The 25,408-nt window shown below is 39.2% G+C and overlaps 1 protein-coding gene across 4 annotated transcripts in view; it reads right to left on the reverse strand.

The window, feature by feature from the left end:
* Window positions 1-768: 768 nt before the first annotated feature.
* LOC121881850 (heparan sulfate glucosamine 3-O-sulfotransferase 5) overlaps window positions 769-25,408 on the reverse strand; it is a 127,187-nt gene continuing 102,547 nt past the window's right edge. For all 4 annotated transcript variants that reach the window (XM_042389597.1, XM_042389596.1, XM_042389595.1 and 1 more), the window contains exons 3-4: window positions 4,150-4,291; window positions 769-2,701 (exon numbers count right to left, since the gene is read on the reverse strand). In XM_042389597.1, the coding sequence (XP_042245531.1) occupies window positions 1,771-2,701; window positions 4,150-4,256 (1,038 nt within the window). In that variant the 5' untranslated portion in view covers window positions 4,257-4,291 and the 3' untranslated portion in view covers window positions 769-1,770. The remainder of the gene's footprint in view (window positions 2,702-4,149; window positions 4,292-25,408) is intronic.

A 25,408-nucleotide genomic window follows, 5' to 3' on the forward strand; every position in this document is an offset into this window, starting at 1 on the left:
TTAAACAAAATATACAAACCTTTCTCTGCTTGCATATGTATATGTAAAGGTACAATGTCTGGACAGAATCATTATTTACCTGCTGTCAAATGACCATGCTAGCGGTATGGCTCTATGCATGTTCAGTCTGTTATTCACCTTCCACCACTTTGGTCCAGACTGAAATATATGAGAATACAATGAAATGGATTGCCATGAAATTTTGAATACACATTCATGCCCCCACTAGGATGAATTGTAAGGGCCGGCCCTGACTATGTTGGTGTCCTTGGCAAAATTTTAGATTGGAGCCTCCAAAAAGGTGCAGCAATAGTGCCTCCAGTCCTACAACTTCAAAAATGAACTCACACTAAAAGGAAGTGTAACAATGGTACCTCTAATGCAGACAATGTCCTCCCAGTCCTCCAGACAAAAAGGCAAGTGGGGGTCAAGGCACCATTCTATTGTTTTCTATTCTAGTGTTTGGTGGCATTGCCTGAAGCACATGAAGTTTGGTGGCTGTCAGGAGAAAACTGACCAACCAGTAAGGCTTTAAAAATCAAACCAGATGAAAACCCATGCAAGTCAATGGGAAAAAAGAGGAAAAATGCAAAGGGAAACCAAGTATTTCCAAAAGCTGTAAACAAGTTTCCTGTCAGTGCGAGAAAAACCAAATCCTACTCATTTTGCGCCACCTCCCTTATTTGGCATCCTATAGGCGACCGCATATGTGGCCTATGCCAGGGGCTGCTTCTGCTTATGGAGACATGACAATCAAAACCAGCTGACAAATGTTTTCATGTTCTTTTAATTTAACCTTTTTTAACAACACACTTATGATACAGAATGACTATTTGCACAGAAACAGACAAATTTCGCTTATCATCATAGAATAAACAGTTGGTTGACGAGAATCATCAGACCTTCTGATGATCATCATCATCAGATTACTTTTTTTTTAATACTATGGCTTTTTGCCAGGTGTTTCACAAACCAATGTAAAAGCTGAAGGTGGGAAGAAACAACGTACTTACAATAAAACACAATCTTGAGTCTTAAATGCTTTGAAAGTTTCGGATATGGTTTGATTTAAGCTTGAAACAAAAGATCATATTCTGAGGAGCCTGTTCTGTTTTTCAGGCTGGGTGTTGTATTGAGAATTAAAGGAGGTCATCTTCTAATGGATTAATCACAGCATGAATTGAAAATAAGATATGGTGGGGAAAAAACCCTGCAACGGTTTCAAATAACAATAAACAAAAGATGACTAAGAGAAGAGCCTACAATGTTAGATGGCGTTTTGATTGCACATGCAGTTTTGGTCAAATAAACAGCGTGATGAAGAACAAATGAACAATTTTGTTGTTTATCAGATGTCATTTTGTCATCTTTTAAGATGTTTAATCATGAAAAAGCATCACACTTAAAGCTTATCTTAACAGCATGAATGTTGGTGTTTGATAGTCTTTTAAAAAGAAACAAAAATAATCTCTTCAGTTAATCACACAGTTCAGCACTGGGCTTTTTCTTCACGGGGAACAATGACAGACAAGTGAATTCATTTGCAAGATCAAGTGCTTTGAACTCAATCCTTTAGTCAAACCATCAAACTACTTTGTGTTAATTTCACACGTAAAAACAAACTAACATCAACTTTCTTTTATATTTGGTCACACTGTCATTCTTGTATTTAAATTCAATCAAAGTGCTATTAATATCTTTCGAGATCTCGTAGCTTGGCATTTTAAAAAAAACACCAATCCACAGAATCTCGTAGGAGTTCAAAGCTCATCATGGCCAGTTGAATGTCCTACCAGTGATCTGGTAAAACTTCTGATTGAAGGGATGAAAGAATTTCTGTAGTTTAGTCACTACTGATGGGTCCACCTCTGGATGGATACGGCCCTTGCTGCCTGCCAGGCACTTGTTGAAGACAATGTTAAATCGCAGACAGTAAAATCCCCTGGTGGCATTGAAGTACAGGTTGTACTGACTGATCCTAGAGGGGAGGTTGAGGAAGCGCTCGACAAGCTGCAGCTCTGGCAGCGGGTCTGTGATGAGGCGATCCCCATCTACAATGTGGAACTGCTCCACAGGAAAGTACTTCAGCCAGCGCTCCAAGTGTTTGGTGTAGATGCTGGTGCGGACTGCTTTGTACTTTGTGTTCACCTCGCAGGTGTTGCTGTCGATGGCCAGCTTTTCAAATTTGTGGTAGGTTTTGTTTTTGCGCTCTTTACCCTCCAGCACTTGCGTGTAGTCAGACACAGCTCTGGTCGTGGGCTCGCGGACGATGATCAGCAGCTTGATGGAGGAGTTCATCTTGAAAATGCGTTCAGGGACCTCCTCTGTGATGAAGTAAGCAGGGCTCTTCTCAATGGTGATCTGATGAGGGAAGGAGAAAGGCATTTTCTCCCTGTACCAGTCGATGCCCCGGGCGTAGTTTTGGTCATTGTCAAAGAAGTGGATCTCTTGCGAGGCCTTGACCACTGCCGGATGCAGGTTGAGCATCTCCAGCAGGGCGCGTGTGCCCCCCTTGCGCACCCCAATGATAATGGCCCGAGGCAGCTGCTGGACCAGGTTGTGCAGGCGGATTTGCTCTTTGGTGGCATTGCCCTTGCGTAGTTCATGGAGCAGGCCACGCTTGAATTGTAGGGTGCGGAGAGGGATTTGCTCTGGCTCAGGGGGGGGCAGTCTGCTCTCGATGGGGCAAATGGGCTGTAGCCTGAAAGAAAAAAAGAGACAGTCTCAATATATTTCTCTATAATAACTTCTTTATTATAAAGATGCTGGACTGGTTAAAGTGCATTCCTTCCTAATTTTGTTAAACACCATGGGGCTACACACTCAAAAAGTGCTGAACACACGTCTTTTGCCTTGTTAACTCAAGTCCGTTTTTGTACTTGTGTTGTATACTTTGCCTGTTCAGCCACAATGACTATTATTGTCAATACCAATAATGCAGCCTGATTGCATGGGTTGCAGTGTACACAAAACTATCCAACTTATCAAATTATGTTTGTCTATTATTAAATCCTGAAAGTCTTATCAAGATAAAATGTCCAGTGCCGTCAAACTATTTCAGCCTATTTCCAGTTCAAATCATGTTGTTTCAATATTTTTGAGGTAATAACTGTCAGTATCTTGAAAGACCGCACAGCAGATCAAGGAAAATGACATTAACACTAGAAAGAAACAAGCTGATTTCTATTGGAATAGAAGAAAACACTGTCACTGCCAGATATTTTTTCACTTGTTTCAGAAAAATAAAGCTTTAATATTTCAATAGACAAAAGTGACTAAAGATAAGCTGATCATTTTTTGCAGTAAAGGAGTGGACCTCAATGACATTGTTTTTTGTAAAGTACAGAGAGATAAACAATAACCAAAATCTTTCCCCAAACCTTAAAGGAATAGATTAATACTTTGGTAAATGCGTTTATTCGCTTTCTTGCTGAGAGTTAGATGAGAAGATCAATACCACTTATTGATCGTCTCATTCTTGGCAAGAAAACAATTAACCCTGCTCCCAAAATGTCAAACTATTCCTTTGATCAAAATAATATATTGTAACTATACCCCCAAAAATGTGCCCTAACCGTAATACCCTAAAACATAAATTAATAATAATCACCATCATCATAATTATAATAGAATCTTTGTAATGATAAAAAAAGAGAACTTCATGGATATTCTATGAAATAAAGGTTATAATTTTTTGTAGTGTCTGATATAAAGAAAACATGTTCTTTGCTAGAAAATGAAACTCTTCCTTAAGAACACCTGTGCAGTTTGATGCACTCCTTTCCAAACCAACTCTGAGTTTCCTTCCCTGAGTTGTGCCTTGCAGGCAGTGATTTTTCCGTGTTATGTGAAAATTTGGCCTCATTTGCGAAAACTGGAAGAACCTAACCTTGCAGGTAGGAAGCACTGCCTGACAGAACAATTGAGAGCAAAAGTGTCTCTTTGCCTGTTGCTGCCAAAACTGTAAAAACATCACGTCTTGACCCAAAATTTGCCAGGTTTCATTTGTTTGGAGCAGCACTAATATCTACATTATCAGTGACACAGAGTATGAAGACTAAAAATAAATTATGAAAAAAGACATCACAGATCATTACTTACATTCATTTAAATCAAAGTATTTCTCAGACAGTGACAGTGATAACTTACCTATCCAAGGTCCCAACCCTGGCCACAAGATAGAGGACACTTCCGATTGCAAGGCTGCCCAGAACGAAGAGCTTCTGTCTCAGCAATGCCTGCTGTTTGAATAGCATGGCCCTCCATCAATCTTCAGGACTGCGTCTTCAGCCTGCGGAGAGCCGAGCACATAAACCACTAATCACCAGGGGATGTTTATTAACACACACTCAATCAAGTCTTACAAGTGATTAAGCCACACTCACACACGCCTGAAAAGTGCTGCAGTGCCATTAGAGAAAATGCTCACCCACCAACCACCACTTTATAAAATGTATTTATTTATTTCTGCCAACTCCAGAGTCAGACTCCATCTATTGTACAGGCAGCCCTTATACTGTGAGGTTTGAAACTGGAATGTATGATATGTGGCCAAAAACCAGTGTTTAAATAAATGACTGTTGGTCAACAGTCCAACTCTGTCAATGCTGAGGTGGGAGCTGGGTGTTCTTGCACAAGTTAGAGCTGCACTAATCAATATTTCTATATGAACAACAGGACAAATGACTATATGTAATGCATAAGGTGTCACTCATAGTGACAAACCTACAGAGAGTTATCACCCAAACCACAACTGTACTGTTTTGGTTGACTCTCATGGCTCTCACCAACCTTGTTTCCAGCTGCAGCAAGCTTCTGATTTTAGCATATAAGCTCTGATAAACCTACAGAACATTACCTGCCCAGCATCAAACAGCAGACAGACAAAGTTTGCAACATAGTGGAGCATTTAGCAGCTAAAGAGAAAGGAGATATTCTTTCTCAGGAGTATAGGGAGTATGAACAACAAAAAGTGTACTGAATAATGCTATAATGCTAGTGTTGCTCTGTGTAGGCAGTTGTTTTCTAACACGATAGGGACAACAACTTTTAGATGATAATTACATAAATGTTGTGTTTACAGCTTAGCCCATTGCCCCCAAGTGTACATAAAATATAAATCAATGCAGTTTTAAAATAAAAAAATACATCAAAATAACACTGAATTTTGTGCACTTGAGAAGAAAAAAAACCCATAAAGGCATGTACCTAATTCTTTAACCACAATTCTTGGACTTGGACAGTGCCACAAGCTATAAACACCACACTGACATATTATCACCTTATGAAGTTGTTATGGTGAACATGTTAACAAAGGAGCTACAACTTACACATTACACATAATCATTTTATCAGTTGTTAATATAAAGATATTGATTGGCGTAGCTTTAATGTTACATAGACCTTAAAATTACAGTTAAGTTAGAACTGGAGGAAGAATCACAATCACCATAAGCAGAGAAAAGAACAACAACAATAACAAAAACCAAGAATGCTTAATATAATTTTTAATGTACAGAGAATAAAAAGCAGTTCTCAGAGGGGTTATAATATTATCGAAACTCATTCTCTTTCAACCCCATCTGTTATTTCCCAGTCCTACTCCTTGGAGCATTCTTGTTTTGTTTTCTTCTTGATCTCAATGAAAGAATGGACTTCAAAATCTTAATTGCCAAAAATATAGACGCAACAAATACATATGAGGACTTACAGGGGAAAATGTGTACGAATTGTCACATTATGTTGATGACTCTTGTGAAGAAAAATGAAAGAATTCATCTGTCCACCCAAAAGAGGGCACTGCATCCTTTTATACAGATGGAGCACAGAAATGTCTGTCTCATTGTAATTAAAGAAAAGACTATCTTCAGTTTTTTGCAGATCGATACCTGCAGTACTTCCTGCATTTGCAAGCTTACCATAGTGTGACTGGGTAAATCACATTATGGAATAACAGATCCATACAGAATTCGTAGCCCTATTACAAAAGGGCCAACTGCACTCTAATCCAGCCTTTTAAACTGCCTACCATTACTGATAGAGGAGATCCTCTCCAGCATCTTATAAACAAGTGGAGAGAGCTTTGACCCCGGTGTGACTGGAAAACATTTCAGTCATATTGCCTTGTGGTGACTTCTGAAGGGAGACCAGCAGAGCAATTGCAATTTCGTCAGTCTGACAAAGCAGAAGAATAAAGCCAGTTAGCCAGGGGCCAGCCCTGTGTTTGTGGAGTCCCATTTAGAAAAGAAATGTTTTTCATTACAGGCTGTATCTCTGAAACAAGTGGGAGCTATAAATTCAATTGTTTCCAATGGAAATAAAGTCTGTTCAATATTTTTAGTGGCAAGAGACACTATCTGGATAGTAGCCTAAAGTAATCCACCTTTTTTCAGTGTGCCATTTATTTCAAGAAAATCTCCAAAACAGGAACTGTTGCACTGTAAAACACTGAAAAACAATTGAGACTACTACATCTTCCGACTAGCTGTTTGTTTGCTGTTTGTTTTTATTTGTTGCGTTGAGTTTTTCAGGGTGTCTTTATTCAGAGGAGTACTGTAGAGAGGAGATAGTAAACAAGGAGACAGAGGATTGATATTCAACAGTTCCCTGGCAGGGACACTGTGCTCACATAAGGCTATGTGGCATGATGCCCCTATTTTTCACTTTTAAAATCTAAACTTTTCAAAGAAAATATAACTTTCTTCCAGATTCTTCCATAAATGAAGCATCCACCCTAATGACCAGTAGCTAATGGTGGCAGCTAAATGTTAGCTAAAGTTTGACGCTCTAGCAAAGATTGATAGAAATTGTTGTACAACTGATATTACTGAGTGAGTTTGCTGACCTCTCCACTTGTTATATGTTATACAGTATGATCATTATACTATGTTTTAGCCATTATGTCATAATTGACTCACTAATCCCCACATAAGTTACAGTTGCTACACCTCAAGTTTTCCAATCTAGCACATATATGCAGTTTACAATGATAACAATGGATCTTTTTAACAATAGGACCAAAAGAAAGTTTATAATTTTTAATCTGCAACTGTACATTTTGCAAGCTAACAAGACAACTGTTGCTGATAAGTTGAATTTATCAACTGTAGCTAGCTAGCTAATCAACATTAGCTCCTGAGTTTGCTGGAAACCCCAGCAGCCCTTTGGGGGTTAGGTTTAGGGTAAAACCTACAAAATTACAATAAACAGTGTAGTTAGCCAGGCATGCTAATGTTAGCAGCTTATATTAAAGCTGACAAACACACTGTTTATTCCATTATTTACATTTTTGCACTTGTAGGCCTATAATTGGTTCTGGAAAGGCGATAAATAAAAGGCTTGACTCTCCAAATGCTTTAGATACCGAGCATCATTCAAGAGGCTCATTCATTAAGCTTTGGGCATGAAGAGAAAGTAGAGTTTGCCAGACCTGCTGTGCCTAATTATGGTAGCTAAACTATTATTGGACAATCACTGGAAACTCTTTTGGAGTGTTCAGACATAGAGTCTTTGACCTACAGAGATTCATGGCAGCTCTCACCAGAAACTATTCTGTCGCACTAATGAATAGAGAGTACCACTTGCTGCACATTTTTCCTGACTTATTTATAAGCATACACAGAAATTAATTGTTAGCCCAGTCAAGGAGGTACAGCCAGAACAGCTGTGCTTGGCTGTGAGCACAGGAGGTGGCCTGTACACAATTATCAATTATGAAGCAGTTATTTTCATAACCTATGCACAAGGCCAAAGCCTCTACTTTTGTTTAAAGAGGTAAGCGAATTAACAGGGGCACTGGCTACATATTTAACTGTACCACACACCACAAAAAATTATATTCACTTTCTCCCGTGGATGTTGATGTAAAAATGACAGGACCATTCAAATCTACAATGCTGTGAAAAAAACAAACAAACAAACAAAAAAAACTGTTGTGCTGCTCACTTCTGAAACGACACCTCTGCTTCTGCCAGGAAAGATCACTCCTGAAAGGAAAGCGTAGAAGTTCTATAAAGCAGATTCTCATACAGCATGACCTAAATAAACTCTGCTGTTTTCTCCTTGTAGGGCTTCAAGACTGAGGGATGTTTTGATCCAACAACCAGGGGGAAGTAGCATTGCTCAGAGAGAAAAGACAAAATAGTGACAATCTTTTTCACAAACGCCAGGCATGATGCAGTGAGCATATAGGTCCTTGGCAAGGGAAATAAAACTTGTCTGCAGATGCTTTACATTCAAGTGCTCTGTCTGTAACAATCTTGGGCAGAATTCTCCCTGCAGGGCACAAGGTGCTTGATCAGAAAAAATCAAATAGCACTTGAAAAGTTTCTCACTGTTTGGAGAAAATTTTCTAGTGAAGATACAGTTTAAACGACTGCAGGGGAAGCTGTCATGAACGTAAGTGATTTGCAAGAGAGCTATGATTGAGCTAGAGCTAGTTTATGGACTAAAAAACTAACATTGTGATAGCAACCTCTGGAGGTTCCAATGTTCTAAAGTAACAGAACAACACTAATGATTTTACAGTACTGTACAGCCTTATCAGTAGTGGGTCAGAATGTTAACTTTGTCCTGAGAGTTATGTTAGAGGAAAGGTAATTGGTTTAATATTTTGAGCACTGCACTTATTTGCTTTATTTCCAGTAGTCAGATGAGAGGAAGAAAGTGGTGCCATGCAAACTTCATTGTAATCTGCTGAAGAATGTGATATTTACACATTTGAACCTGGTTGCACTTGACGAAAAGCTAACAGGGGTTGAGGGGGCATGAAATTGAACATGAAACATGACATGAAATTCATTTCCAAAGTTTGAGAGCCACTGCACATGCAAGGTCCAAAATGGAAAGGATTCATCCTATGTGGACCATGACTGTAGGGTTTGGTATTTATTTTGGAAAGTACTCCACTGTTTTAGCATTGCACTCCTATTATACTGAGATATTGTTTTTTTTATTCCATGTATTCTTCCTTGTCAAAACCTGGCACATTACCCACAACACAACACGACTCAAGTCTGGTCAGAGATTCGGGAAGAGGTGAGGAGCAGCTACAGAGGTCTGCTAACCTCACTTCTTTCTAACTCCTCAGTCCCAGATATTTTTATTTTCAAATTTATTTTCACACAGCTCCGTCTGGAGACTCAAAAGACTTTACACTACTTTTTCACATTTGCTGTAGTGCTCCCCAATACTGTAAACACACACTGATGTGTAAAAGCACTGAAGTTCCCCTTTAAAGTGGAAATTTTTGGACTGATTTTGGTGCTAGAAAAGGGTCACATGGTGTCCCAGCAGACCTGACCCTGAATGTCCATAGCAAAATTTGAAAAATATGGTCATTATCTTTTAGGATAGCATGTCATGGAAGTGTTGGTCAAGGGGGAAATTTGACTTCATTAGCTGTGTTTCCATTAGATTCACAAGAGAATTTTAAGCAAACTTTTGAAATGTTGCAAAAATTGGGCAAGTTGTCCTTATACTTTCATGTTGGGTTTAGTATTGGCCAGGCTTCATGCTATCTGGAGAGGCCGGAAGACACCGAGAGCGGAAACAGCTGATCAGTGATCATGTGAGTTAAACGTTCACTACATCATTATTTATACGACAAATGTGTTTCCCATTTTGCACATAAACTCTATTTCTAAAAACTTTTTTTGTGAAATTGAGGAAGTTTTTTAAATTTTGCTGTTTCCATTAAGCTTTTTAAATGCAATACTTCAAAATGCACAAAAAATAGGTTAATGGAAACACTACTCTTGTGGCAATACACAAAAAGTCAGTGGATCACAATGTCATTAGTAATTATGTAATCTGGCATGTGGCTTTGAATTGAAGAAGAAGAATTTACTGCATGAACTGATCTGACAGCCCTTGATTAACCAATTAAGCCCAATAACACTGTATTTTTACACTGCTTTTATCCACCCAGTTCTACAGTCTGTAGAACTAGTGTATGTTACGTAGTAATTTGTAAAATTACAATAATGACTACAAGCTAGCAGAATTAAGTTATGAAGTGTCTCTTTAGCGATTTCAGTGCATTTTAAGGCAGAAATGCCCATCCTAACACCTTAATATTCTAGTCCACAACAACACGAGATCCTCCTCCTCTCATTTTTTTTCTCATCTCAGCTCCTGACCTTGGTGCGTCTGAGATCACCAAACCTTCCTGTGCATTTACAACATGCAAAAGAGGGATGAAATGAAAAGCGGATATTTTCATTTTCCCCTCGCAAAATTTTGACCGACATATGTCATGAGTGATCAGTCATACATGAGCTCACAGCCTTCTGGGCTAATGGGCCGAGAAGGAACACAGCAGAAACCCTAACAAAAAAAAAAAAAAAAAACACTCAGCGATTAGAGAAATGCTGACTGGCCTTTTTTGTGTGTAATTAAAACGCTGAAAAGCGTTGCTGTTTACAGTGCTGATAACGACTATAATTAGTTTCCAAATATTGGAACGTGGAATATATGAGCTTGATAAAAAAAGTGGATATTTACAGTGACACTGCACAAAAACCTGTTAAGTTATTAAGACACTTGCTGTGCTGTGCTAATAATCTGCACTGCTCATTTCTAGAGGAGTACACGAGGGCACTGGTAAAAATAGATCACTGCAGCTGAGCGCTCATTAGCTTCTTTCCTATTCTGTTCATTCATTGTATTACTGAAAAGACTGTTGCTGAAATAGCAAAGAGGACCAATCCCACACACATATATACTATAAACTGGGTCTGGTCTGGGGACTCAGTCATGAACAGGTGCAGTGGTGATAACAGCTGGGCGGTGTGACAGGAAAACCTTAGTGGGGGCTCAAGCCTATATCTATCAAGTCAGATCAATGCCATTTTCTACACTTCACATAACTCACTGAAGTTTTGCTGTTGCTTTCTTGCTTATCACTGGGCTGTTGCTTTTTCTCCAAAAAGATGGGAGAGGATCACTGGGGAAAGGACATGATCAACAAAAAATATGAAAAACAGGTTTCATTTCCATAGGAATACTTTGAAGCAAGAAAAATATGATGTTCCTATTTGATCCAGTTCCTTCCTGTGTTTCTGGACAGATATAATCATGTCAGAGTACAAAATGCACAATAAGGCTATCCCACACTCTAATAATTTACTCATTAGGAGATACATATCAAAAGAGAAAAGTAGAAGAAAAAAAATATAGATAGAGATACATATACAGTACATATGATTAACCTTACACAGCTCGGATCTAGAGCTCTCCAGGTCCACTTGGTTATGAGAAACTGAGACCAGACCCGGGACCTGATCAAATTATATGAGTTGGGTAATCGGGTTGGGTAGGGCCCTGTTCTTTTGAGAGGAGTTTTGTGTCATTATGTCTAATACCCAAGTGGATCTAAGCTGACTCTCCATCAGCTCTGATCAGGTGGTATGTCATCATCATCATCATCACATGATGAAAATGACCAGAAACCAGAATTTTCCCTTAAATTGTTGATATTTTTGGGACAGTGTATGCAGTTGGCTGATGGAGACCTCATATTTTATTTGAGTCTACTTCACACAGCCTTAAAAATATTATACTCTGACAGAACTGGTGCAGACTCCAAAGATTGTCTGCAATCAAAGATGACGTTATCTATTCATCAAAGGCATTTACATGTCCAAAAAAAAAAAACAACAACTAATAATATGCATTTGGCTCTTTGTTAGTGAAAATAAATCCTCAAAGCAGTATAGCTCTTAATGCTGGAGTTGAGTCAGCTGAGGATATTGTAGAGGAATAAGAGAGAAGGGGAGACAGAGAGGGTAGAGCATTGATGAATAATTCACTACTATGTGCTTTATTATTGTTATTGATCTTTGCTTATGCACAAGGGAATGATTCTGCTGTTCAGCTTAGAGCTCCACCCTCCTCCGACCTCCACCCCAGTCCTCTGAACCAGGCGTCCATTTTGTGACATTGCACCTACATTATTTAGCAGCTGTCGCCTCAGATCCTTTTGTCTCCAACTCTACGCGTTACTTGTCTTATCCTCCATTGTTTATTTTATAAGAAGCATCTAGGTAATAAATATACACAAGATCATGTATGAATGTGCACATGTGCATCTCCTATACGGTATGTCCACCAGCTATAATAAACTGGCATGTAATACCTTTACTTGATTTTTTTTATCTTCCCATACCTGAAACTAAATTTTACCTACACTTAAGAGTGTTTGTGATTCATCAAAATTAAATAGCTTTTCTCCCATATACTACGGTTTATGTACATACGTTGCTTGGAAATCAGTTTAAATACTGCTGCTAGCATGTTTCTAGCTGGTGAGGCGTGTTAGCAGTGAGCTCGCAAACTAGCCATATAAGTTGCCACTATGTCAGCGACCTCTGAGTCGTAACAAGCACCACCTACTTTGCGAGATGTGGTTGAACTTTGGTGTGCCAATTTCTGATGAGACCTTTTAAGTGTCTCATTTAAAAATACAAAGTGCGAGTACCTGCTTATTTATGATTTTTCTTGTAAGCGTAGTCACATAACTAATCAACACTGTTGGGAAAGTTACTTGAAAAGTGCAATCATTTATGCATATTACTAATTCAAAAATTAATTACATTACTTTAACTAGTCAACAGAGTTTTTAGTTACATTACTTGTTTAAAGTTACGTTACTAAACCCAATGATTCTTGGATGAAGCCTTCACTGTGGTTAATGTTAGCAAGTCAGCTAAGAAGACACATGTAAATGGGACAACTTTGGAATTACCTGGAGACACATTTCTCCTCTTCTGGTGGTGGCTATCAGCATCCCCTCGTCCATCAAACTGCCGGTAAGATAGCAAACAGTTCCTCCCCTACACTGTCCAGGTAATGCAGTGTTACTGGATTAGTAACTGTAATGTAATTACTGAATTTCAAATTTTAACATGTTTAAAATTCATGCATTACTGTCCAACCAGTGTTGGACAGTAATGCATGAATTTGTAAGGAGAAATGCAACTCATGGTAATTCCAAAGTTGTCTAATTCACATGTTATGTGTTCTTAAGTGGCTTGCTAACATTACCTTCAAGTACACCTACATTCAGGAGTTACCTAGTTTAGTTCAGAGTTGGAGGGAGTATGAATCGTGAAGCTGAGTTTGGGACTTCTAGGATGGGTTGCACCAACTGGTTTTTACAAGGCCTGGTTCTGTTTTAAGTCGGTCTTTGTTAAGACCAGTCTTTAGAATGGACTTAAAGTCTTACTGTACTGTAAACAAATCACAGTAAACATCACGCTACTGTAGAAAATCACAGTAAACATTAAGCTACTCTAGAAAATCACAGTAATATTCATACTACTGCAGTAACCATTATGTTACAGTAGTAGGTAGCAGCTTTCCCTATTGTAAAGAAAATCACTAATTTAAAGATTATTATGTAATACTTTCAAATAAAACCCTCAAATTCATGGCGCAAATTAAAGGATCAAAACAGTTTGAAATTTTTTTTTTTTCAAATGAATTCAAATACTTCAGGATGGCCTTGTTTCTTAATGTTACTGCAGGCTGTTACTTTTCAGTTTTTAAATTTGTCTCGATGTCAAAACTGACTGCACTGGTGCTATTAGTCAGTAAATATTTGTCTACACAGCAAAATGTTTTGTGCTGTTTGGTCAGCAGGTCAGTTTTAAATATTGCAAAGGAGGATTGATAAAAGAGGAAACAGCCACAGTGAGCTGGTAGACGAAGAGCAGCAGGCAACAGGCACTTTTACTACAGTATGTGTGAACCAGTGCACATCCAATATGTCATTAAGGGTAAACAACTTATTTTGTTCTGCTGTCCCGTCTGAGGGAAAACCATTTACACTGTGCATCACAGATTTAATTGCAGCGGTTCACTGTTCAGCATGGGTATTTCTGCCATATGGAAGAAGGCCATTAGATTTCTATAAACATGGTATGCACAATCCCTGCGCACAATGAAAATAAGTAAATATGTTTGTTCCTGTTCAACCATTAACAATAAATAATTGTCATTAAAAGAGTTGGTTCTGTACTTATTTACTGAAATTTAAAAGTGTGGTTTGAAAGTTTACAGCATTACATGAATAACCGTAATCTAATTTACTGCAAAGTGCCTGGTGCTGTTATCAATACACAGTAACATAAAATTACTGCATTTTATTTCACAGTTGCATATAGCTGATGTAACTGTGGACACAGTATCATTAAATTAATGTGTTTTACAGTTACAATATTGCTACTGTAAATATAAACACAGTAAACTTACTGTAATTTATTTTTACAGTAATTTACTTGTCAATTGCTGCCAGTTAGTTACTGTAAAAATCACAGTTAGTTTCTTACGGTGTTATTTGACAGGAGTTGTGTGATTTTGATACATTTCATCATTGCATTTCTTGAGTGAATTACAAACCCTCACAGCATGATAACAGTGCTGTCATGACCTTAATATCAACATGTAAAAGGAGAGAGTTTCAGTGAGCTGCCAATTCTCCGAATAAACAGACAATTATGAGGAATCCCAAACCTGATTAGCTCTCTGGATTAGCAGCTTTGAGAGTAATTGACCTCGCATGCAAAACCTGAGCGCGCAGTGAACCTCATTTTCATCCCCAAACACAAATGGCTAATTACTTAATCTAACAACAAGCCTGTGAGTGCTCTCTCGCACAGGTATGACATGACAGCACAGGAGTACAACACAAGCAGTGAATGTTGAGGACTCTCAACTGCTGTGTGACCTTCAAACACCAAAATAAGCCAACAATCATAAACTTGGAGCTGAGAGACAAACAGGAGGAGATATCCCACAAGGTTTTTGTTCTTTTTGATCTCAAGGCCCTGTGTGTAGCATGCATAGATGCGCCTATGCACAAATACAAACAAAAAGACACTCCTTCGGGAGGTTGAGATGAATAACAACATATATCCTTTTAAAAAGTGTGAAAACATACTGCTGAGTACATATCACTTCAAACATTAAACTGCGATCAAAATGTTCTCTCCTCTTTACTCTGCTTTTGAACACATTCCAAAAGGGAATAAAACATTCCCAAAACAGGCCATGGTTGAGTAGTAACCAAAAATGTACTTGAAACAGCAACATGTCTTGTAATGTCACAAAAAAGGCAAATTTGCAGTTATCTAAAATAATCTGGCACTCTGATTACAGATGTGCATGAAAAATTAGATAACTACTTCAAGACATTAAGTTATTTTTAAGGACCCCCCCCATAATAGAAAAGATATATTCTAAAAAATGTCATCTTTTTGGAAATAGTCATAATCAGACAGCTTAAGGCACAGTCACGTAGCCTTCTGTTGAGCAAAACTGTCCCACACTCAGCCCTGAAAAAGAATATGACTCTTTCATTTGTCCGTCATACAGACTTCAACTGATGTGAGTCGGGAACAGAGCAAATATTTTTAGTGCGTAAACACTATGTAACAGAATTAGTGGCGGGATGTGTTGTGCTGCATCGGTATACCCAGGATCAGATTTAATATATTGAACTTAAGATTTTTTGGGGTTTTCAGGTATTACAGGGTTGCACATGTTTCACACCATGAGAGCTTAGGACATGCTAATAGGTGTTGGTACTGAGCAGAAGTATTATCCTAACCCCAGGTAATACAGTCAAGTTGTCTAACAGTCAACCAAACAGCAGTGAGTCTCAGCAGCGATAGTATCCACAAGCTAACAGGCTAAAAAGCACTGAGTCTACTGTCTGACTCATACATGAACGAATCTGGTGAGCCCTGAATTCCCAGCAGGCCTCTTCGGTATTCTTCAACATACGGGCAGCAGTTCAGCATGTAGTATTGAGGGTTGAGAGTCAGGTCAGGTTGAGTGTACAGGTTTGTTGTACTGAACGATCTCATCAGCGAGCACATACAGCTATGGCAAGCTGTAAAAACATGTATCAGTCAGTCACCACCTGCATTGATTAAAGCTAAACTTTGTCACATCATATTCGAGTGAAATTGTAACACTATTTAAGGCTGTATATGTTTCCATTTAGGTGGCTGGCAGTTAGTTTTGTCACATATAAAAGCAGAGTAGGAAGGAGAAAGAGAGATAAATCGAATGACTAATGATTAAATATAAATAATTATAAAATAAATGATCTTATGATTAAAAATCCAGTTATGTGATTGGCTGTTGTTTCAACCTGAATGAGCATAATAGAAAAATAGCATTTTGAAAATATTGAACATAAAAATGACCTGCAATAGTCTTTAAAATACACTGAATTATTTCACAATTTCATAATTATACTACATATTTTGTATTTATTCATTCATATGATCACTTCATGTTTGATTTATTTATGTACTGCGATACTGAACAATTTGGGTCTCTATATTGTGCTGCCTGGCAGGCTAAGCTCAGGGTAAAAAAAATTCAATGTGATGTGTGCAGTAAAAGCCGGCGAGTTGAGTATGAAAGATGACTGTTACACTAAGACAACAGGTCTGGAATAATTTGGGGAAACACTGCAGGGGCCTTTGCAAGATGTTTGAACCAAACTCAACATTTCACCGTCCATTACATCAACAGGATGACGGCTGGTTGAGTTTGTGTGCAAAGAAAAACCTTGGGGAAAAATCCACGGAAAAAATACCTTGTTGTGCTTCAAAACTACCGTTATAGGAAAAAAAGGAGAAATAGAGACAGGTTCAGGTTTCTACACTTTTGTGAAATACAGCTCAGAAGACCATCTGAGCAACCCACCCCTCTCAGTCCAACAAAGTTCCTCGTCTATTTTGAGGCTGACATGTCTGTGTGCTTCATGTCACATCTCTGCCTGCATCATCGTACATGGTGACAACTAACAAGATTAAGCGGGAAGGCCTGTTTTTAGCCTCAGAGTTAAGTGCACTAATGGGATTTGTTAGCGGAGGGTATGTGAAAAGGTAGGTGTTGGAGAGGGTGTGTGTGTGTGTGTGTGTGTGTGTGTGTGTGATGAGAGGGGCTCTGGGCTCTCTCCACCTCTGGGAGAACTCTGAATCACATCAGGTAGAAACACCTGCTAAGAGAGAGGTCTCCGGAGCAGCTGTGCGCCTCCAACAGCTGCTGAACCACCGCTCCCCACACCCTGAGGAGAGTCTGATCCTAACGCCTGCTTCTCCTGTTTCCTGCAGCTTTGGATGGAGCAGGGAGCTGCTGTTGCCTGGTTGTAGCCCTACAGGTGGACTGACAGACAGACAGACAGACAGGCAGGCAGGCGGTGTTCAGACAGGCAGGCAGTGTTCCCGGGCCTCCGAGTGCCGCCTGTCGTGTCTGCTCTCAATTCCCAGCGCTCCCCACGGCAGCTTGGCTGCGTGGCTTCAGTTCATCTGATTTTCTTCTATTACCATGACGTGCTGTTCCCTGACACTGGGCATTGCTGCCTCTCCTCATTGTGCACAGGCAGGAGAAGCTATAACAATGGGCATCAGTTCAAACACTCACTTGTCAGCTGCAAACATCTCTATCCAGACATCCAGAGGAAGTCTGATTTACTCAGCATGACATTCAGCACACTTCTTGAACTTTCTAAATGTATTATTACCCTTATCCTAAACCTCTCTCACTTATTTCTGTGTGGTTTGCTTGTACAAGTGTTCCAAGTGTGATTCACAGAACTGCTGTAAATCAGTCGTTTCAGTCTGATGAATGTCACCTGTTCATGTTGGTGAGATTTAATTATTAGCATAATCACTGCCCCCTAAAATTGCCACATAAAGCGACATGTTCTGTTTGTGGGCAAGTTTGAATCACAAAAAGTTACTCACAAAGAAGAATTTCACAATACAGAGCTTCAAGTACTGCAGCCACAAAAAATATAACAGTTTCTGTACTAGAGAATCCAAAACAATTAGAAAATATTAATAGCACTATTAATAATAATAGTAGCAGGAACTTTCATTAGCTGTGATGAGGATGTAGGAGAGTGAACAGTAAACAGGAAGTTTGATATAAATGACACTCCATTTCAAATATTGGCATTTAAATGCGTGGATCTCTTCCTGTAAATCCCTTGTGTGCAGGTACACAATTTAAACCCAGTCAAAATTTGACCTGATAATGGTGTGAGAGTACTGCTGGACAATTTATTATAATTCCTCCTCTGGGGATCATGAACACCTGCACAAAATTTAATGGCAATCTATCCACAGATATTTCAGTGTGGACCAAAGTATTGGACCTACCAACCAGCAGACATTACCATCCCTGGAGCCACACCACAGGCATTCCTAAAAATAGGTTTTGATATAGTGAAAATCGGTATTGATTTTTTTGGGCAGCTGGAAACAGCAGAACAAGCCGTAAACACGACTGGCACGTTATCATCTTACAATGTTGATATGACAAAAGCGTTAGCAAACAGTTGCATATACATCCAGCAGACACATCCTTATAACATTCATTCCTTATTAACAGCATTCATCTTGAGTCACGCAGTTTTATCAGATAGAACATCACTGAAAACAGCTGCCTGCTGCTGCTGGAAACAGGGGTGATGAGTCAGTTGGTGAATGAATTAAAACAGGAAATTTGTGTTAAACAATTAGCTGAAAGACACTGAAAAGCTCTGTGGACACCTGTCATTTTACATGTAGTCATTTGATCTATTGTTAATATAAAAACATTTATCAGTGCAACTTCACAGATTCTAGCAGATTATATACAGTTGAAACAATCAGTTATAAGCGTTCACAGACTAAAGCATAGTTTTCCTTTCCTGATCAGAGCAGCTAGCTGCAGAAGTCAAGCGCCTCCTTTAAGAACTCAGAAAGCAGATCAACCAAATCCTCTCTCATCTCTTAAATATCTGTATCTGAATCTGTTTCCGTCAGCACACTAACACCTGATCATCCAGCGGAACAACAACAATCTCTTTCCCAAGATCCAACAGGAGATAGAAAAACATGCTGGGTGCTTTTCTTTTGTTCACACAGATGAAAGAGTAATAAGACGACCAGATTTTATCAGCAAATTATGCACACACACACACACACACACACACACACCAGGGTAAACAAACATCATCCCCTCTTCAAGGCTCAAGCAGGGACAGCTTATCCCAACAGAAAAAACCTTGTCATCTCATTTCATAGCTGGACTAGCAGAGGCCCTCGGGGGGGAAACTGAGGGAGGAAGGTGGCTAGCTAACAGAGGTTGAAGCTGAGTAATGTGTAAGTGATGAGACTGAGTCATGAAAACACTGTGGGGATTGCTGAGATACCTCCCTGCTGTACAACCAGCTCACGCCATTCACCTCCTGGTTCGTCAGCTCTCCCTCTGATCAGCTCCTCTTTGTTGACATGAAATGCAGCAACCTTGGTCCTCCTTGCTGCGGCTTCCATCAAAGATCCAGCCATGGATGTTTTATGTGTACGCCCTTCCAAACCCATATCAAGAAGCCGGGGAGCATCTATCCAGCTTGCTCAACTGTAACTGACACTGACACAGATAGGATGTTAGCGGGGGTTTGACAGCCTGTGTGAACGTCCTGGGGATTGTTGAAGAACGGGGAGAGGGGAGGGTGGGGGAACCAGAGGTGGCTCTAGGTGTATGGGCAGCCCTGCAGCGGGAGTCAACATATGTGTGGAGCTAATTAGCCACGCAGCGCTTATGCAAAACCTTTTAACTGTTTCCAGCCATCAAGCACCCTCTGATTCCCTCTGACAGGCCCTCCGCTCCGCTTTGCATAAAGATGCTGGCGCGGGTGTTTAAAATTTCATCCGCCTCCCTCAGCAGAGGCCTATCACTGCCTGGGATCATTTCTCCATCAGACTGTTGGCAAGTAGCACAGCTCAGCAGGTTGTACGTATCATCGGCATTACGTTAACCCTTTCTGCTCAGCTATCCAATACCTCTCTTTTATGGGACTGTTCAAATCAATGTCAAGATGTGACAGTGTTCAGATTTGCTGTATGCAATGAGCAGAAGCATATAAGAGTAAATTAGATCAATTTTACACTAAATGAAAATTAGTGTCACAACTTTATCTGATATATTTACCAGAGGGAGCGCTTTAGTCTCCAGTGATTGCATGACCAACCACCTGTTTCCCCAGTTGGCTGCTTGGCATACTGCACCACTCTCAGACAGCAATGAATCCTCTGACAATGAAGAGATAAAGATGTAATATATGCAACAATCCACTCTTAGGCTTCATCTGTGCAGTTATGCCTTCAGTTCCCTTTTGGGCCATACCAAAGGGAAATGTATTCCAGTTTTTTGCACAACTTAGATCTTATTTTTGCAGTTTTTGCTATCATTCCTATCAGTAACAACAACATAGTATTCACCACGAACTGCTGAGATCTGGGAATACAGAAACACTGATAACAACAAGTTTGACAGGTCAAGAAACAATCAGAAAGGTTTTAAATAAACCTCCCAGAGTAGCCAAACTTATTTAGAAGAGAAAATGAACATAAATAGTAGAATTGTTACTCAAACTCTCCATTGTAAAGGGTTAGGGTTCCTACTTCAACTTTACATATATTAACATATATTGTTGTGCGAGGTGTGTGAGTGTGCATTGAGGGTCTACTATTATTTTCATTATTGATTAATCTGTATTAGTAGTATTTTCTCCATTAATCGATTAATCACTTGATTTATAAAATGTCAGAAAACTGCACTTCACAATTTCATATATTACAAGGTGTTGTCTTCAGCTTTTGTCTGACCAACACCTAACAACATCCAAACCCCAAGGATATTCAACAAAGAAAAGCAGCAAACACAATCAGGCAGCTAGAACTGAGGAATTTTTGGGGGCATTTTTGCTTGAACAATGACTTAAATCAAAATAGTTGCAGATTATTTGTCTGTCAATTGACAATTGAAAGTTGTTGAAATAATCTGGCTAAACTGGTCACAACTTGTCTCTGCAATTTCTTTGGTGAGTACAATGTTATCACAGAAATCAATAGAAATGGTAGCCACGACTACCAAAATTAGACAGACACAAGTTGTAATAAACAGGAATTATCCTTCAAGGTAACCGCTGCAACTGAATATCATAATCTGCACAGACTTCTCTTTTCCAGCAGTTCATTTTGTTATGTTTCTCTTTTCCAGCATAAGTGACTGCTGGCTATCAGATGCCAACATACCTTGAAGACCTTGATGTATAAAAGATGTTTGCGGTGGTTGGCTCAGATAAATAAAACTGCAGTTCACATGGAGTTCAGATTCTAAACCACTAAGGAGACCAAAGGCTTGGTGTGAACACACTGCAATAACTTTATTCTGATCACAAGCTCCATTCCAAGCATATTGATCATATTCAACACATCCCCCAGGTTGTCTGCCTGATAGGAATACTACATTCATATTGCCATTAATAATGGTGACACTGATATTAACATCTGCTACATGAGTTTCCAGACTGGAGCTATTCTATCTTTATCACAGTCTGTCAAGTCATATCATTGTCTCCTTCCTTTGAATTGCATTTTCATTCAGCTGACATTGATCCAGAAGGATGTAAAAAAAGTGAACAGGAAGGAATGTAGTGTCTTGCTCAAGGACACTCTGACAGGACGCACAGCTGTTGATAGATATGTTGTCTGTTGCAGGAATCAAATCAGTGACCTTCCTGTTATGGGCCTGTATTTCTATTAATATTGGGTCACCCTGGTACAGTGCCTGAATAGTAAGAATGTTGTGCTTGATGATAGATCCCTTCACACCACCTGTGTGAATTGACTTGCCTCAATTTCATTTTGTGTGGTGCGTCTACCTGCTTTATTTTTAAATGCTACAAAATGTTATGGTTTGGGCTTTCACATACAATGAGAGCATTTTATCAGTCTGACTTATAACAGCTACAGTAAATGTTGGGATAGGCTCATCAATGTGAGTCCTACTGGATTACAACATCTTTATATATTGATGTTTTTATTTATGATCAATGTGTGGGGAGTGTATCTGAACCGTTGTGCAGGGGCGTTTCTAGGAGTTGACAAGGTCTGGAGCTAAGCCCATGCCACCTCTGGGGCTGAGGTCAGGTGTTTTTTGGTTGGTCCCTGCTTTTCTGCCAGGAATACTACTGCCTAAATTTCATTTAATTTTACTGCACTACATGACTACTACAAACATAACATTTCATTAGAATTTTAATTTTTAATAGTAATGTTAAGACAATAGCTCTGGACAAAATGGATATCTGCAGGGCAGCTGAGAATTCTCAAACCCATGGCACCAGTGTTTATTGCTACTTTACTTTTTTATTCTGTTATTAAATTTTTATTTGATTGCTTTAATGTTTAGCATTTTGTGTGCTGATTTACAAATAAAATAAACCAGCAGCCTGATGACAGTAGATTGAAATGAAGCACTTGTTTATTTGTGCAACCATTTAGGGAATATCAGGTGTTTTGACTATTACACTTTTCTCCAAATTGTGTTACCGACTAACTCAGTAGCACAAAACCAAGTTAGTGTTTTTTTATTCCACGCAGTCTTCTTCCTTGTCAAATCCTGGTGCCTAAATTACCCACAATGTAATGCAACTCATGCTAGTAACGGCCAATATAACCAAGAGCTGCTAACCTCCAGCAGAGAGGAGGAACGGGCTATGAGGTCTGGTAACCTCACTTCTTTCTAACTCCACACCCCCAGATTATTTTACTTTCCAAACTTTTCAGCCCCAACTGACACTGACTCAAGTGACATCACTTGAGGCAATTTATCAGATTTCACACAGCTCCCTCTGGAGACACAAGAGACTTTATACTACTTTTTTTCACATATACAGTAGTGCTCCCCAACACCTGGACACAGTTTGATGTGTAAAAGTGAAGTTCCCCTTTAAAGTGGGACTAGATATCACATAAAATCTTTCTAATACTGGTGCCCCTATAATACCTGAGTTCTGGTACTCCCAACCAATAACACATCATTGTGACAGCATGTGGATAGGTAGTAACTGTCCCACACAGGGTGGAGCACATCTGGATACAGGCTTTTAAAGGCACACTTGGAGGAAAGACACTCAAAGTCAGGATGTGTGTGTGCACTCTGCCAGTTCCCACTCTGCATCAGTAAGTAGAAAATTTATCTCAGAGTGGCACTTGAATGCATAAATGTCCATAAATACAACACCACAAGGGTGTTAGGAAATATAGCCAAAAACACCAAGGGACAAAAACAGCTTCGTGTTGCCCAGAGGAAGCAATTTATCTGTCCATAAAGCTGTTTAAGATGTCCCTGAAAGATGAGGTGACTGTAGGAGTGCACTTGTCTAAAAATGGTTTAAGTGTGAGGTGAAATATAAAGGTAGTCAAAAAAGAGAGAGCTTTTTCAAAGGCACTACTGGATCCCACTTCACTGCTGTAAGAGTGGAGAAAGCATCTATGAGCTGCCCATCATCTGCTTGAGAAGCCAGTGAACTGTTGCCAGTCAGGGCAGGAAGCTCTGCTTGGTTAGGCAGATTCCTCTTCAGATGTCTCCATTTCACTGAGTCTCCCTCTAAGGCCTCAGCCTGGCATCACTGGAGTATGAACTGACATACCCAAAGAGATGTCAGTCCAGAGAGGCATCAACAGCAACCAGCGCATGAGAGTTTAATAACAGATATGTAGAAAGACAGACTAAGCCAGGACTTTGATATTTGTGAGGTTTAAAGCTGCACTAGTCAAATATTTTATATTAACAATGGATCATGTGACTATGTGTAATGTAAAATATGTCACTCATAGTGAATTCTCACCCAACTCTGCAGTTCTCCTTAGCTCTACTCTACTCAGCTTTTTTAGCCTTTTTTTTTAGCTCGTTTTGTTTTTATGGCAAACAAACTCTGTTGCTATCTACCTCATTTCCAGCAGCAACAGGGAAGTGTTTCAGCAAAAAACTCTGATGAACTCTGATACCTGACCATAACCAAACAGCAGACATACAAAGTTAGCAACTAGCAAAGAAAGTCGATCATTCAGTAGCCAAAGAATAAGATATATTTAAGTAAGTTGGTGGAGACCAGAACTTACACTGTTGCACACTCAACAACTCCATGCAGTTTAAATCAATTTCCTAATGCTGTGCTATACTGTTAGGGCAAAGCTTTACACTGCAACAGAAGGACAATGCTACTTTCTCACTTCTGAGTCTTTTACATGGATCTTCAACTGGTTAGGATGCTGATTTTTTTCATGCGACATGTACCTTTGGCATCAATCATCTAGCACAACATTATGCACATTTAAGACTATCTTACATGCTTTTCATTTCAAAATAAGGGGGAGTTTTCAACCAACACAAACAAGTTAATTAGTTAGCTAACTACAGCTCATAAAATCTGACAGCAACAGTTCAGTTGTCATTTAAGCTAGAAAAATTGGTCGTCACCAGTTAAAATGAGAAGCTGCTTTTATCTAGCTCTGTCTTAAATCAGGGACCCCTTGTTTCAATTTTATGAATTGCTATTGGTAAATTTGCCACCAGTATCGTTGCATCATTGCATATATGCTGCACTAGAATGGAGAGCTTGGCAGGATAGCAGTATATAAGATTGTAGAGCTCAGCTACGTGTTTCTGCTGACATGTATGTCGCAACAACTTTACAATATGTTATATGACAGATGTTCTGATTTAAGCTTGTTGTGGAGCCCCTTTCCCTCTAAGTGGCCAAAAATATTAATGATGCATCTTTAATAATTATTATTTCTGTAACTGTCACACTGTTAACCCCAGATGTTCTCTAAATGTAATCATGATACCTACTTTTGCTACAGTCTCCCAAACCTTAAACATGTTGTGGATTAATAATTTCAAAGTAAACTCTAATGTCTTACATATTTCTTGAACAGGAAATTAAGAATGACATATATCCTGTTAAACAAAGCCTGGAGCACACAGTTTACATGCTTCATGTACAGATTCTCTATTAATAATGCATCCAAATATAGATACTCCTACAGTATGCTTTGCTTTTCTTGGGATGTCACTCAAACTGGAATGAAATATTTATTCATTCTGGCTGCTGCAGCCACCAGGGGACACAGACTTACTCACTGCCTGTATTGTGTCTACCTGACCTGGAACAGCTATTCATGTGTTTTTGAAAAGATCTTTACTTAGTGTAAGTATAGAATCTATATGTACAGTATATGGGAGCTGTTTTTTGTGTCTCTGTCAATAGGTTGTACTTTCTTTAGTTGAGGATTATATTAGCTTCAGGAGACCTTAGCATACAAGAGCTCATTTAGTAGAAGAGGGTAATAAATCACAGGCTTTGCTTCTGCCCAGCCTGTGCTCTGATCCCTAGTTGGTTAGGACATGAGGTGTGGGTCCCTCTCTTAATTATAATTTCTTATGAGAAAGCATTTATCTAAGTGACAATAAGGGGAAGAATCCATCTAAAAAAACGGACTTATTTTAAAAGACAATCAGAGCTTTGGTGAAAGCGATGTGTTGTCAC

The sequence above is a fragment of the Thunnus maccoyii genome, chromosome 17 (assembly GCF_910596095.1).
Source record: "Thunnus maccoyii chromosome 17, fThuMac1.1, whole genome shotgun sequence".
NCBI classification, from domain to species: domain Eukaryota; kingdom Metazoa; phylum Chordata; class Actinopteri; order Scombriformes; family Scombridae; genus Thunnus; species Thunnus maccoyii.